Below are 16,557 nucleotides of genomic sequence, written 5' to 3'. Positions count from 1 at the left end.
ACTAGGTAGTTTATTAACTCTGTAGTTAGTTAAACAAATAACTAGATTTTGTTGAAGTAGTCATGGCTCCATCTCGAGTTCACACAATCTAGAACAACCTGTTTCTGTCGGAGCTGGCAGAGAAACAATGGAACTATCAGCAAAACATAATCATCCGTTAGCTATATACTGTAAGGAAAAGAAATCATAAAACATATAGAAATAAAACAGCAACAACATGGACAGTAGTGTGAAATGACACATACTTCGCCTTCAGTGTCCAGAGGTTTTGATCTTCCACACCTGACAAACTTCTCCTGTGTCATATTCCGCTGGTGTTAACCCGATCATAATCCCTTCTCGTTATTGATTTCATAAAGACAGCTCAGTACAGATCATACTTTGTAGATCCGGGGATCTCCGACGCCACTTTGCTCTCTCGGTCACCTGAGCGAGGGGTTAGAAAGGTGAGCTCCCAAGCCACGCCCCTAACTTTCTACACCCGAGCCGTGATTGGCTGCCGCTTGTGCGCTTGCTCACTCAGATTTCAATATAGATTATTTTTAGAATCATTTAGCCTACTAATAACATTACAGTAATTATTATCTATATTTATTATTTTATCTATCAATTATTATCTACATCTATAAAAAAAAATTGCTACATTTCTTCTTATTAAGTGTTCTTAAGTATCTTTTTTTCTTTTGAAAATCGTATTATGTTACAAAAACAGAGTCCTTCCGTCTATTATTTTCATGTTAAATAGCTATTCATTTTTATTTAGTTGTGCATTTTTTGTGTTTTCTTTCCTTTCATTTGATTGAGTCTTCTTTCCATTTAGGCTCAAACACAGACATGCAGAGGAACACTTTAACACACATTAATACACGTTTCTCATGTATTTATATGTAACATTCAGGTTGTGGAAAAACATTTGCCTTACTGAACTTACCGTGTTCGTTTATTGCTGTTAAATGAGACTGATGTGTGACACTTAATGTGACTCAAACAGCAGCATTTAAATGGAAGAATCGTTCACAGCAAGGAACAGAAATTCAGAAATATGTTTTTGTAATTGTAATTTCAACATTTCTGATTATTTTATGTTTTTCTGAAATATATATTTTTTAATATTCAGGCTGAATGTTTGGAAACAAACACCAGAGGGCAGCAGACCTCTGAAAAACATCAAAATTTGCTATTAATAAAGAAGCAGTTTAACAACAAGTATAAGCAAAAACTCTATACATACATAGTGTATGAAGCCTTTCTCTGAATCTCTTCACTATGCTTAAAAAAAGTCTCCTAAAATCATGAAAAAAACAGACCAGTTCCAGTATAAAATAATAATCTGCTGACCTGCCAGGAAAGCCTTGTTTTATTTATATATATATATATATATATATATATATATATATATATATACTTTTTTTTATGTACAATATTTCTGACAAACTAATCTTTAAATTAACTTGTTTGATTAATTAAAGGTGCTGTATGTCATATATGCCAAACCAGATCTTTATCCTCAAAATCCATGTCTCACATGTTTCCAGTTAAGAATGGGAATCACTTTGATGTCTCAAAGTGTTTTAGAAATTTCAGAATGAACCCTTTTTTTTCCTCCTAAAACTCTGTTTTTCTTTCACTTTTTATTTTTTCTTAAAAGCCCTGTTTACAGTATTAACATGCATCTCCTCGTGCCCCCTGTGATCAAATTGCATTAAGTTTTATTCTGCCACCATGTCAGTCTCTATGTATATAAAACATCGAAGGTTGGCTCCCATATTTGATGCACAATATTCTCCGCTGATGTAAAACACAATGTTTTTCTGTACAAAGATTAATATAAACCATGGATTCATATTTATACATTACCATATTAATGATTTTTCCATATTTAAGTGGATTTCAGAACAGTATGACCACAAATTGTGTAAATCTGATGGAAAACAGGTGAATTTTCAAATACATTTAAAATAATAATAATAAATGTGGGGATACTGTGTAATAGTGGCGCCATCTAGTGGTTGTGTGTGTGTGGGTCCAAAATAAACACTAGCTGGGCGCTAAACACGAGTGCAAATCACCATTGATGAGGATATGAAACGGTGTTACTAGACAGGTAGTCAATAACTTTTTACTGTATTCTAGCAATGCATGGTTTAGATTATAAAACGCCATAGTCTGACAAGCTAAGTTTTAGAGTGAAGCATGACACTGTGTTCTTTAATACACGAGCAGTTCATGATTTGCAGCATCTCAGAGCAACTTGATTTTTGAAAAAATTTCTAAGATAGATAGATAGATAGATAGATAGATAGACATAAGCTGTCATTTATGCATAAAGGATTTCAGTCGCTGTACTTGTTTAGTAGGATTTTTTAAGAACCGGTTAAGGCTACTTTTAAAACCAGTCAAAAAAAGTTTTAATAAGTTTGTCATTTATTTTGACTATTTATTTATTTTTGCTTATTGCAGTGTAAATTAGCAGGACCGGTCAGTTGTCAGTGTGTCAGGCCTGATTTTTCTAATGAACAGAATTTCCACAGGGATCGTAGGGTATGATGTAATAGTTTCAGGACTCTTTTAAGTGAGCTATCAGCACAAAACCACACCGTCTTCCTGAAGCAGTGACCGTGATGAAGCTGACGGTGTAGTGTGATCATATCAGGATGTAGTTCTTTAAAACAATGACCCGCTCACATTAGTAAGGTTTGCATCTGTACCGATAGGGATAGGGCCAATTTGACTATTGGTTAACTATTGTTTTGGTTCACAAATGTCAGAAGAGAAATACTTCCTGATTGACCACATTCCTGCATGGCACCCTGACTTTGTCAACACACCTAATGAAAAAAAGAGACGTCACTTTTACCAGGAGTGGTGCTTCCTCTCACACATTTACTGTGCTCTCTGAAATGCAGGTAAGACTATATATTTACAATAATATTCTTAATGTGTAATTGCAGCTAAGTGTATTATTTACCTTTTATACATGTAAATAATACAGGGATTAAATCATAATAAACTCAAATCACAAATGCTGTTATAAGTGGGGTAGGTTATTACACTTTCTCTCTCTCTCTCTCTCTCTCTCTCTCTCTCTCTCTCACACACACACACACACACACACACATACACACACACACACAGTGAGAGCAGAAACTGAACCCAGCGGGTGAGTTTGAGGACAGTTATCGGTCAGTAGACAACTACAACAAAGCTGTCTTTGGTAAAACAGTCATAGAGAGAAAGTTAAACATTTTCTGTAAATGCATGCTGCTGTCGGGAGAATCAAGAATGCTATTTTTGTGTATTGAAACATGCTGGTCTTGTTCTGCAAGCTTTGGAGTTTAGTTAAAGGTTAAAATATGCTGAAAATGTGTTCAAAAGTGAAAGGGAGACACAACTGAATCCTGTGAAACCAGGAACCTGCTGTAAGAGCTGTTCGATCCACATTTCATGAAAAACTACATGTTGTCATTGAAGCTTGTGGTTCTGTCCTTAAGCTCTGCTCTTTAAAACAGGTTGATCAGGAATACACCACACTGTTTAAGAGACAGCGTCACTGCTGCCAGCTGGGATTGAGGATTTAGATGCTGAATGAAACATTCACAGAAAGTTAAATAAAATTGTGCTTATTATGCTTTGTGTTTCGCAGACCGCTCAGAAAGAAAAAAACCAGAACACTTACATATAAGGTAAGATGGAAACACAATATCCTCACACAGTACTTCATATTAGATGTAAATCAGGACTTTCAAATCAAATTAATCGTGATTAACCCTTTAACTGCCTGCTCAACCAAATGGTTGATTTGTCACTTTATGGTAAACGTAGAAAAGCTAAGCTAATGTTTTCAGATAATCCTTTCTGCTGTCAGAATGTACTATTTGCTGAGAAATATAACTTTCTGATCATTCATTATAGTTCATATTTTCTGATTTCCATAGTATGTGTATGAATTCCGGTACTTTTGCCATAAAGTGACATATCAACCATTTGGTAGAGGCCGATATTTTAAAAATTATGGGACGTGTTGAAAAAAAATACATTGAGTGTTGTAACTAATGACATAAGGAGATAAGAAATGCAAACAAAAAAATTTTCAAATGCTTTTTTCTTGGTGGGGCAGTTAAAGGGTTAACCGCATCCAAATATGTATATATATAAATACACAATTTTTATTTTGGATGCGATTAATCACAATTAATTGATTTGGCAGCCCAATTGTAAAACAATAAGTGAACATGAAAAAAGATTTACCGTAAGTTTGAAAGTGGGATAAGAATAATTCGATACAATCGATAGGTTATAAGGCATTTGAGAATTATATTTCCAAGGCAGTTTTAATGTCACATTTACAGAAAGCAGAAAAAAGAAAATTCTGAAAATCTTCATTTATGTTACAAAGTTTGAAGTGAGCAAATCATGACATCATTTCCTTTTTTTTTTCGGGCAAAAACCGTATGAGGAAACACTCACACATGGACAAATTAAGAGTACTTTAACATGCAGGCAATGCATAAAAGTGTTGCTTTAATTAGCGGCGACAAATTCATGAAATTTTATAACAGTGCCTCATTAAACAAATCAATGTTTTAAATCACTTTCTGAGCTTATGACACATCACTTCAGCTATGCAGAAAACCTCCACATAGTGAGGAAGTGAATGCAAGTCTTCAGCTTGAAAGATTGAAAAGCTATGACCAATGAACACTGTCGTTTTTGGAAGAGATGCTCTGAGGTATGAAATAGATGCCTTTGGTTTTGTGCATTACTCAGTTGTCCTGTGTTTGCTGTCTTTTTGACACTGTAGTCTCAGTATTATTGTCAGATGCATTGCATTGTGCTGTTGAACACACTTAACCTGGTCAAAGCAGGATATTGTACTAGTTGAAATAAGCAACTAGTTGTAAATATAGAAAATTACATTAAATTGAGATGTAGAGTATTTAAAGCAAAGTTTTATAAAGTAATAATGCAATAAAAGTTAACATTTTGTGTGTGAGAAATAACTGTCACTGTTATCTGCTGAAGATATTGTGGTGATAAAAAATGTTAGGTTTAATAGTACATGGATATTAAATGTGTTCAAAAGTTTGGGCTAAATATGTTTTTTTGAAAGAAGTATCTTATGCTTGCCAAAACTGCATTGTTTGGTCAAAATACAGTAATATCATGAAATGTTATTACAATTAAAAAAATAGTTGTTTTCTATGTGAATATCTGTTAAAATGTAATGTATTGCTGTGATCAAAGCATCATATCTCCAGTTTTCAGTGTCACATGATCTTCAGAAATCATTCTGTCTTCTTGCTGCTCAAGACTCAATTCTGATTATTTTCAGTGTTGCTTGATATTTTTGTGGAAACTATTATACATATTTTCCAGTATTCCTTAATGAATAGCACAGCATTTATTTGGAATATAATTATTTTACTGAAACATTTTAACAAATAGAGTCTGTGAATCGTTAATAGGAAGTGATGGGACCGATCAGGATTTGCCAAAAGCCAGACTTCGTGGATAACAACATTGATTGAACAAACTAGATCAGTCTAAGATATTAATTAGTATCATACATGTTTGTGTTGGATACAGCTGTCAGCGTAGACAATATAATGCAATATAATCCATTCAAATATGAGGCAGAAATGTATCAATTGACTTTTCTTTTGTGCCTGAAAAATACTACTTATTCTTAATTTCCTTTGACATACTATAAAGTCGCTGAATGATACCAACATTGATAACAGACTGAACATCCTCATGTGTTTTATTTTAATACAAAACCACAAACCTGTTTTTATAGCTGTGCTATATTAAGAACAACACGTGGAGTACTAATATAAATAAACCACTGTCCACTGTACAGTATGATAATATCCAATACTGATCAGTAAAATCCAATATTAATCAATAAAACCATATGTGACCCTGTAGCACAAAAAGCAGTCTTCAGTCTCTGGGGTATATTTGTAGCAATAGACAACAATACATTGCATGGGTCAAAATTATACATTTTTATTTTATGCCAAAAATCATTAGGATATTAAGTTAAGATCATGTTTCATGAAGATATTTTGTAAATTTCTTACCATAAATACAATTAATTTTCAATTAGTAATATGCATTGCTAAGAACTTCATTTGGACAAATTTAAAGATGATGTTCTCAGTATTTAGAATTTTTTTTGTTTTTGTTTTTGCATCCTCAGATTCCAGATTTTCAAATAAATGTATCTCGCCCAAATATTGTCCTATCACAACAAACTACACATCAATGGAAAACGTATTTATTCAGCTTTCAGATGACATATAAGTCTCAATTTCGAAAAATTTACTCTAATGACTCTTTTTGTGCTGCACGGTCACAAATAGATACTGATATGTTGCCTGTAATTTGTTCTTCCCATGTTCTGTTCTCTAGGACTGTATATGTCCTGCACACTTGTGATGTGTTTGCTTGGTTTGATGCTTAGTTTCGAGTAATTCCCTTTTCTCGTGCTTCAGCTCCCACCATCCTAAGAGCAGGTGATCAAGGAGAAGACCAAGGAGCAGGTTTACCATCTCCACAACATCTCCATCTCCATTCAACAACCTTTGTCACACAGATTGACTCACTAGAGGAGAATGTGACACATCCAGATTCCAACCAACATCCCGGCGGAGGTTAGTGCATACTGAGAAGGGTTTGATTGCGCAAACCAGAAATTATTTCACTTATGCTTCACTTATCAGGCTGCAGGCAAATCGGATGTAGTCACAGCTTTGTTTGAATACTGTTATGAATGCTTCTGGAATTTCCGTCATCAGTTTTGACGTTATCGTTGTGTGTAGGTTTGCAAATTCCAAGAATTTTCACTTCAATTTGAAAACTTTCCATGGGAATGTAAGGGAATAAACTTAGCCTATAACAGGACATTTACATTTAAATCTAGTTAAAAAAAACTTGCAGCATAGTAATTTAATGCAAATTCAGTTGAATGTCTGTCCTTAATCACATGCATGGATTATTTCTAGAATCTGCAGGTCTTTTAATGTCACACTACGGCATTTGTGCAGTCAACGAAGTTTTGATGATATTATTAGGATAAATTAATATTTTTGATCTATGGTGTTAAAAAATCTAATCAAAATGCGTTTAAACAGCAACTAGCTAGCCATTAAATCAAGCTAAATGTATGATAACTAACACCATTTCAGTTACATTTTAAGATGCTTTTACGATTCCAGAATTATTGCAATCCAAAATTCCCCCCTGATTAACTTCTCATGGAAATTTACCCTAGTGTCACGTTAAGAGTGATGCAAAAGACAATTTAATATCCGATTTGAACAGTCAGAGCATCCGGATTGAGACACATCTGTAAAAATCAAATTGAAATTGCATTTTTAAATCACCTCCATATGTAATGAAATAGTTTTTTTGTTTGTTTTTTGCTGTTCAGACTTTCAAAAATCCATCTGGATAATATCTGGATATGCCAAAAATCTGATTTTTGCTGGCAGTTTGAACAAAAAACTTTCCTGTTTAGTCTTTTACAGTTCCAAAAAACAACAACACCTCGGCCATCATTGCCTTGCAACTTGTGGAGCCTGTGGAGACTTCTGATGCTCATTCAGGCGAGAATCTGTAGAAACTCTTAGATGTCTTCAGCTCAGAAACTCAAAGTGAACTGAGTAACAGACGAACCAATCTAAAGAGAACCAGAGTGAGAACATGACCTCCCTTCACAACGACCGCAACATCCGGTCAAAAATACAAGCCTTTGAAAGCCAATCAAACACAGAGAACGATGAAACGTCTGTGCCTTTCCCCCGTCCTCGCAAGGTTTTCACCAAACCACCTCCACTGGCACCAAAACCTTCTGTTGCCCTCCGACCCTCGTTCAAAAAGCCCAAAGAAGAGCAGGTTTCAGAGTTTGACAGTCACTTATACGAAGAGGTCGACACGCCTCCTATGCCAGCGCCAAAACCTCAACTTATCAAAAAACCATCGTTATACTCAAGAGATGACTCCGACTCTCAGTCTCCCTTCAGGGCGGCCCTCATCCCTCCATCACGACCTTCACTGCTCAGAGTAAGGAATATACCATCCCAGGATGAGGAAACAGTATCGAAAGGACCTCATCTACCTCTCAAACCTAGCAAAGACCTGCTGAACCCCAACAATCACAACTCCACCGCACTTCTGTCTACCATTGCATCCGCAGAGAACATGCTTAGCAATGACTATGTGGATGCTCCCACAAGTAAGTGCAAATATTTTTCCGTACTGCAATTTAAAAATATATATTGAACAGGTATTGTTTATTAATGTATATGAATGTGTTTCCCCTCTCAGACCACTCTCCCGCTAAACCTGAGCGCCAAAGAGGATTCAACTACATGGGGTCAAACAATCTGGGAATGATCAAGAGACCCACAGTCATCAGGGTCCCCAGCAAGACTGACAAAAGTGAGTATATTACCAATCATCTGAGGAAGCTGGCCAAAATAGTCCTGAGTCCTGAGCTTAACTCAGCTGGAAGTCTTTAGGATGTGCTGGAGGCGATTTTACAGAACGCTTTGACTCATTGTCTATACAAGACCGCAGCAAATAATTCAATGCAACTCTTGCTGGAAATAAATGCTTTGATGATGCATGAGATTGTTGAAACAATGCCACAGTGAATGCACAATATACTCAAAGCTAAAGGCAGTCGAATTAAATATATGTGTCCCTGGAGTACACAAGCAGTCTGGCGTCTCTGGGAGATATTTGAAGCAACAGCCAAAAAAACACTGTATGGGTCAAAATTATAGGTTTTTCTTTTATGCCAAAAATCGTTAGGATATTAAGTAAAGATCATGTTCCATTTTTAATTTCCTACCTTAAATATATCAAAAATCAATTTTTGAGTTATTTAATTTAATTAATTAATTTGGTCAACTTTAAAGGGGATTTAATTTTTTTGCACCCTCAGATTCCAGATTTTCTAATAGTTGTATCTCGACCAAATATTGTCGGATCCTAATAAAACATATATCAACTGGAAAGCATATTTATTCAGCTTTCAGATGTTGTACACATCTCAATTTCACAAAATCGTTTTTGTGATATTAGAGTGTATAACTTTTTTGGACAGGCAGTGTAAAGTCGACTTCAGCACTTTCAATGGTGTTCAGGTCACGGTTGTTCTAGAAATAAAAAGCTATACACCGCTTGTGTTGAAAGAATCAAGCCAAATATACAACATGATCCATTCCTGGACTCTGCAGCATTTGCTTAATTAAATCCAAATGGTGACTTTTTTGGACCAGACAGTGTATTAAATGCACAATGATCGCCCGCCTACTTGTACAGTGTTTTTACAGTGTAAAACTAGAAAAGTAATGCCAGTGTAAGCAGCCAAGTCTAATACTTAAAACAACTGAGGGGTGCTGGACAGGGCTGGTTAATGGACGCACAGTCGCACACTCTTGGTTTATTATTAACTGAAACATCCACACACAACCAATTACTCAAGAGTGACCACTAATGGACACACCCCTACAGTACATGTCAAGATTAAAGTGGTTCTTACTGCTGTCAATCTGTACCCAGAAATAAACCAAGAGAGATCACAGAGATCATAAAGCAAAATCACTTTAGTATTATCTTTTTCTAAAACTCTTACTGATCCCAGACTTTGAATAGTAGTGCATGTTCTGCATCGTGTAAACAGCATGATTATGATTATTGCATGGTAAGTGTATGAGTTTCTGCCTTTCAGATTTTGAAGAGATGGCAGAAGATCCACCTTTATATGTGCAGAAGCCTGTGGGCGGCCCACCCACACCTGCTAAACCCTCTCTCAAAGTGAGTCCTTACACAATCAGATAAACAGCTGTCCGAAAATCTCAGTTTAGCTCACAAGATCAGATGCCAGACTCTTTAATCTGCTGAGATTTGTGTCGTCTGAAAAATAAAAATGCACTTTTCCAGAAATGTCAACGAGAACAGAATGGATCAACAGGGAATTTTCTTTGTTTTCCTTTACCTCTCTTTCCTCAGCCTTGAAAAATACTTATTTTATTTTATGGCCACTTCAAGTCAAAGCACACAGGAATTAAAGAGAGTCTGGCAGAGCATTATAAGTAATGTTTACAGCTAGCAAACTGAATAATAATAACAACCCTGTTTAGTACAGAAGCTATATATCCCACAATAACACACATACACTGAACAAGTTTCACGTCTGCATTTGAGAAATTGTGTTAAAATATTTCTGGCATAATATATAATAACCAAATATTATCTTTTTTAATTTATTCGTATACATCGTAAGTGCACAAATGATGAAATCTTCCCTCAAATGTCCCCCCCCCCCCAGGACTCCTTCAGGATCTCATCTGATTTGTCTCTTCCACCACGGTAAATGAATCATGTATTTATTACGCATCAGTTTCTCTTATTCGACTTACTAAACATGCATTCTCTTTTCAAGGCTGGTTGGTTTTGAAAGCATGAGCCAGGGATGTGTGACACTGATTTTGCATAATAATTAATAATTTATAATATTTCAGACCGAGTGGAGGAAAGGTTCTCCCTGCTCGACCGCCACCAGCTAAACCCGGCCCGGGACGACCTCCTCCTCCACGGAAAAACGGCTCCGTACGTCGGCCCTCAGATTCAGGGTTTTCACAAACAGTGCCTTCAAAACAACAGCAACCTCAATGGCAGCAACAAAACCACAGAGCTTCGAAAAAAGGACCTGCCTTACCGCCGAGACCCAACCCTGGACATCGTCTTTACAACAGATACACCGTGAGATATCATTTTAACGATTTAATTGTATAACAGAAGGACTGAACAAATTAATGCAACTCTACTACACTCTTCTTTTGGCTCACACAGCTTGAGATCCCTCACGGCGTTGCTGAGTTTGACTACAATGGCACTAACACTGGAGAGCTCTCCTTTCAGGTCAATACATTCACAGTAGTCCCATAATGCGATACAAATGGTTCATGCATTGGAAATTTAATGCATTTCCATCATTAATTTCCAACAGAAAAATGAAGTCCTCGTCTTGCTTGAGGAATTAGACCGCAAAACTTTTGAATGCCAAGTGGGGAACGCTAAAGGGAGAGTGCAGAAAACACACATGAAGATTATCACCCCCTTAACAAATGTCCCCAGCAATTCAGCACCTCAGGTATTCGACATTATTATCGACTCAGTGTTGAAAAGTTGTTTTAGTAGAAAGTACAGTAAGTATTATCTTGGGATGTCGACATTCTAACATTGCTCTCAATGTGTTTCTACAGAAAAACCGTTCTTTTAGTGGCATGGTGGAAAACACTGGATCTCTGCGAGTGCAAGCCCTGTATGACTTCACTCCAGGTGAATACAGATAGACATTGGGTTCTGTGTAAGAAAGCAAAGGTCTGTTTTCCAAGGCAAGCATCATTTAAAGGGATAGGTCTCACAAAAGTGAAAATGTGCTGTTAATTGACTCATCCTCAGGCCATCTAAGATGTAGGTGACTTTATTTCTCCAGTAGAACAGTAAAGAAGATTTTTAGCTGAAAACGTGGATGTTGGTGATTCATAAAATGCAAGTCAGTGGCTACCGTCACTTTAAGAGTCACGGAAAAGGGATATCAAGGAACACAAAATTAATAGCCGTGGCTCCTGACGATATTTTGAGATCTTATGAATCGAAAAAAATCAAAACTGAACATTATTAAATGTAATCCAGAGCCTCGGTGTAATGATAGACCCAAGTGCAGTTTTATTCAACACAAACATGAACGCAAAACTTGTTAATTCACACTTAACAAATGCTTGGCTTGACATGACGTGGAATAAACATAAACTTAAGCATGGACATAAACACACCGACAGTGGTTACATGAACTGGCTCAGTTAACTAGTAGTATATATATAAATCTGTGTATCTTATTTTCAATCGGTGTCAGAGGCGGTTGTGTAGTTGCTCCTGTAATGATCATATGTTGTCCTGTGTTTGTGTCTCAGAGAAGCCTGGAGAGCTGGCGTTAAATGCCGGTGATGTGGTGTCTAATGTAGAACAGCTGGACAGAGAGTGGTACATGGGAACATGCAGAAACATCACTGGGATCTTCCCCATTAACTACGTGAAGACTCTGGTAAATATTGCATGGGGAATTTTCCACAGATGCTGTAGACAATGTCTCATGACTCATTTTAAAGAGTTTGTTTTGAGTTGTGTGTGTGTGTGTGAGAACTATTACATAAATGTGACCCTGGAGCACAAAGGCAGTCTTGAGTCTCTGGGGTATATTTGAAGCAATAGCCAAAAATACATTGTATGAGTCAAAATTGTTGATTTTTATATTATGCCAAAAATCATTAGGATATTAAGTAAAGATCATGTTCCATGAAGATAATTTTTTTTTTTACTTTCCTATAAATATATAAATATATAAATATATAAAAATGTAATTTTTGATTAGTAATATGCATTGCTAAGAACTTCACTTGAACAACTTTAAAGATGATTTTCTCTCCCTCAGAATCCAAATAGTTGCATCTCAGACAAATATTGACTTATTATAACAAACCAGACATCAATGGAAAGCTTATTTATTCAGCTTTCATGCAGTTTTCACATGTACAGTATATAATAAAATATTGGTATTGTGATTATTGCCTGTCACTTCATTGATCTTCTCAACAAACAATCCTATAACTGTTATGCAATAATCTGTTCAGCTGTTAAAGTGGTCCTGTTATGTTTTTTTGTATCCCACATTCGCATGCAACCCTTTTTAATGGAAGTAGTAAAACTAAAAAACAAACCAAACTGTAACTTTCTACTTCTTACTCAGTGATGTGCTATTTAGGCTAAACCTGTTACTCATTCTGATGCAATTTGCTCACATTATACATTGTTAAATTGCTTTAAAAATTATGTTTAAAAGCAGAAAAACGCCAAAATTGCATTATTTTATTATTTCTAATAAAGTCTCAAATTATGGTAACAGGGTTGCAAAAATCTTGGCTCAGAAGGTTAAGCATGTATGTTCAGTGCTGATGAAACTGATAAATAACTACCACTTTCTTTCTTTGTTTTTTTTTTCATAACAAGCCTGGTACATCCACACCAGCATCCAGCAATGAATGGCAAACCAAACCATCTCCTGAGCCTGTCAGGTACGTCACCCTCAACGGATTCGATTGTGAAAGCTCAAACACAAATTAATATCTGATCGACTGCAATGTTAGACTCATTTTTGAAATGCCTGTGTTTTCTTCAGAGGCCCAAGGTGTGTCGGGAGGTTTGACTTTGAGGGAGAGCAGAGCGATGAGCTCTCGTTCTCTGAAGGTGATGTGATTCGGCTTAAAGAGTATGTGGGAGACGAGTGGGCTTGTGGGGAACTGAACGGCCAAGTTGGTATTTTCCCTCTTAACTTTGTGGAAGTGCTTGAGGATCTCCCTCCAGCCCCGGTGCAGAAATCTGCTCCGAATAAGATTGCACTGCCTGGTAAGAGCTCAAAACAATCCATCTATGAATTATTCACATTTTATTTAAAGTAAAAAAAATTTTTGACCTTATGAATTTTTTCCATTACATATATATATATATATATATATTTTTTTTTAAGGTCAGAATTTGAATATATAAAGGTCATAACAAAAAAAGTAAAAATTATTTGCAAAAAATGCAATGCTTAGAAAAAAAAGTGCAATTATTTTAATAAGTAGCTTCCTTTGGTACTCTCTCTTAAAAAGGTCCAGCAGCAGATCTGGAGAATTCTGTCATATTCAAATCCTTGCATCTGTTTGCTTACATATTACCTTTTAGATTAACTGGGTTGTGTTTCATTTCTTAGGAATGGCCGGTTCATCTAATTCTCGAATGTCTTACAAAGCCAGTAAGGTATCCATCTCCATCTCCCCATCTGTTACATTGAATCTTTCCTGTAATGAAAAGCGCATAAAGCTTAACACTTAAGAGTGCAATGCTCTGCAATGCACTTTTTGAAGTATTCATTACACTTTAATGTACATCACAGTATGGAAGAAAAGATCTGTCTCTATTTGTTTCATTGCAACTTTAAAAGCACAGTTGTAATTACTTCTGGCATTTTAAACCCGTATTACTTTATTCTGTGAAACACAAAAGATTTAAAAGACTATAGATTCTGGTCTTCTGTGAACGGTGACCAAAAAGTTCATTTTTGGGTATGCTATCCCTTTAAACAAACACTTACACGTCTGACAATTTACTTTACATTTCTACATGATATGATGCATTAAATCAAAAATAAGTCAAGACAGATTAATTTTAAATGCACTTCAAAAAAAAGTGTTTTAAAGCACCTTTACAGAAAACCTCGATGTTATTTGTTGTATTATATAATATCTTCCTTATAGTAACATTTTACAGGTTAGAGTAAATATAGTTTACATTTTGTGACAATACAAGCTATCAAGCAGTTGAGAAATGCTGCACATTACAGTATATAATGCTCTCTTTTAGCAATCTGTATGAAAGCAGATAAAGTTTGACATACTTTATATGAAGAGCAGGATGCTAATATAGTTACTTTAGTGATGCAATAAAAAAAATCTGGTCTCTCTAGATAAAGTTGCACATAATACATCCAACATATAGAGCCTTTTACATTTTGCAACAGTATAAAAAAATGTATAAAATGTAAAAAAGATCCAAGCTTTTATTGTTTGTCTACAGGCTGAATGTAAGAGTGAAGAGTGGGCCGTGGCGCTGTATGACTTCACAGCAGAGACGGAGGACGATCTGGCCTTCCAGCAGGGAGACAGGATCCTGGTCACTGCTCACATAGATGATGAATGGTGGAGCGGACGGATAAATGGCAGAGAAGGCTTCTTTCCCAAAGCCTTTGTTGAGATTGTTCCAGGTGGGCTTATAGAGTGACTGCAGGACAGCCCTCTAGTGGACAGGAGCAGGAAATACACTTTTCAGAACTTTGCATGCTGTTTAAATAATAATACGCTTTTTAATATTTCTCTTTTTGTTCTCTGTGCAGGAGGGAGAAATTGGTAAGAGGCAACCTCAGAAGCAGTGTTTTTCTTCTCTCGTTTTCATATCCGCTTTGTTTTGTCTAATATATATTTATTGTTAATATTCCAAATCCACGGTCTGCTAAAAATCTATTCATGAACTGCTATGGGAGTTACTTCTTTTTTGTGTCTCATATGTGTTTACACTCTAAGGAAATCTGTAAAAAATATGCCACATTTTGCACTTTAGTGCATTGTGTTTAAGGGTTAATGAATAAAAAATAATGGATAATGTCCCTGTAAAAAGCTGCCAGTATTTATTGTTATATTAAACGTCCAATGCCATATTGTACCAAGGGGACATATTTTAGGGGTGTAATATTGGGTTGGGGGGGGGGGGGGGGGATGTGGTTCCAGCCCAGTTTGAGTACAAACTGCCCTTAAAGGGGAAACGCTTACAAAACCTGCATTTATTAACCTCGGACACATTAGGTTGATATAATTGTGGTTTGACATTTATCAAGCGTTTTCAATTAATCGAGGCCAAAAAAAGACTCATTTGTGAACAGACACCATAAAACCAGTCACAAGTCTCTGGGATATATTTGTAAAAATAGCCAAAAATACATTGTATGGGACAAAATAATATTTTCTTAAAAAAAAAAAAAAAAATCATTATATTAGGTAAATATCTTGTCCAATGAAGATATTTTGTAAGTTTCCTACCATAAATATCAAAACGTAATTCTTGAACAGTAATATGCATTGCTAAGAACTTCCTCTGGACTAGTTTAAAGACAATTTTCTCAATATTTAGATTTTTTTTGTGCACCCTCAGATTCCAGATTTGCAAATGATTGTATATTGGCCAAAAACGGTCAGATCCTAATAAACCATGCACCAAATGAAAGCGGATTCAAAAAAATGACTGGTTTTGTGCTCCTGGGTCAAATTTACGACAAAAACATACTTTTGCATAATGGAAATAGGCTCCTAAAATATTGGAAGTTGCTGGCTGCCTACTCTTCTCCCTTTTTCTTTTTACCTGTTAAACGTTACCCGCCCCCTCTGTAGGACGCCTACATTTACTTCACTATATTACAATGTAATCTAATCTTGACAAACTATATATCGCTGGAGACTCCCAAATATATTTTACTAATGTATTTTGTTAAAAATTATGTAAGAAAAGTAATCGATTAATTTTTGACAAGAGTGCACCCTCAAAAATCTACATCATAACAGTTAAAAAAAAATAATAATGTATCCTGTAAAACTCATTTTAAAATTAGCCATTGAATTACCATGTAAAGGGTACATAAATATCATGTTACTAAGTATTTTAGTTCATGAATTATGAAAATATAAGTTTAGATTACAAAGTCAATGTTCAAAAACATGAGTGACAGTGAAGAGGTTAAATACATATTTAAAAAAAAAAAAAAATTCACACTTGTGTTATTCCTATATTCATCCAGACCTGGAAGTTACTAAAATCAAATTCCATGTTGGAAACATTCAGTTCCAACACGAGCGTCAAAACAGAACGAAAACTGATATTTCTGACAGGAGATAT

At 35.6% G+C, this 16,557-nt stretch overlaps 1 protein-coding gene across 3 annotated transcripts; it reads left to right on the top strand.

Annotated features, from left to right (window-relative positions):
• The first annotated feature begins 2,649 nt into the window (after window positions 1-2,649).
• Window positions 2,650-16,427, top strand: LOC113107846 (SH3 domain-containing protein 19-like). Of its 3 annotated transcripts, none has more exons than XM_026270641.1 (17): window positions 2,650-2,906; window positions 3,644-3,683; window positions 6,498-6,656; window positions 7,523-8,239; window positions 8,332-8,445; window positions 9,743-9,828; window positions 10,343-10,383; window positions 10,536-10,776; window positions 10,867-10,935; window positions 11,024-11,167; window positions 11,280-11,355; window positions 11,991-12,121; window positions 13,078-13,148; window positions 13,253-13,479; window positions 13,829-13,875; window positions 14,692-14,878; window positions 15,008-16,427. In XM_026270641.1, exons 4-17 carry the CDS (start codon window positions 7,708-7,710, stop codon window positions 15,022-15,024), a joined length of 1,983 nt encoding a protein of 660 aa, XP_026126426.1. In that variant the 5' UTR covers window positions 2,650-2,906; window positions 3,644-3,683; window positions 6,498-6,656; window positions 7,523-7,707; the 3' UTR covers window positions 15,025-16,427. The 3 variants fall into 3 exon arrangements, with proteins under 3 accessions (XP_026126426.1, XP_026126417.1, XP_026126431.1); XM_026270632.1 differs by having other exon boundaries at window positions 7,436-8,239; XM_026270646.1 differs by having other exon boundaries at window positions 2,664-2,906; window positions 7,436-8,239; window positions 13,084-13,148.
• Window positions 16,428-16,557: the final 130 nt, after the last annotated feature.

This window comes from Carassius auratus, chromosome 1 (genome assembly GCF_003368295.1).
Source record: "Carassius auratus strain Wakin chromosome 1, ASM336829v1, whole genome shotgun sequence".
Classification (NCBI taxonomy): domain Eukaryota; kingdom Metazoa; phylum Chordata; class Actinopteri; order Cypriniformes; family Cyprinidae; genus Carassius; species Carassius auratus.
The sequence above is the reverse complement of the archived record's forward strand: the minus strand, read 5'-3'. Positions and strand labels throughout refer to the sequence as shown.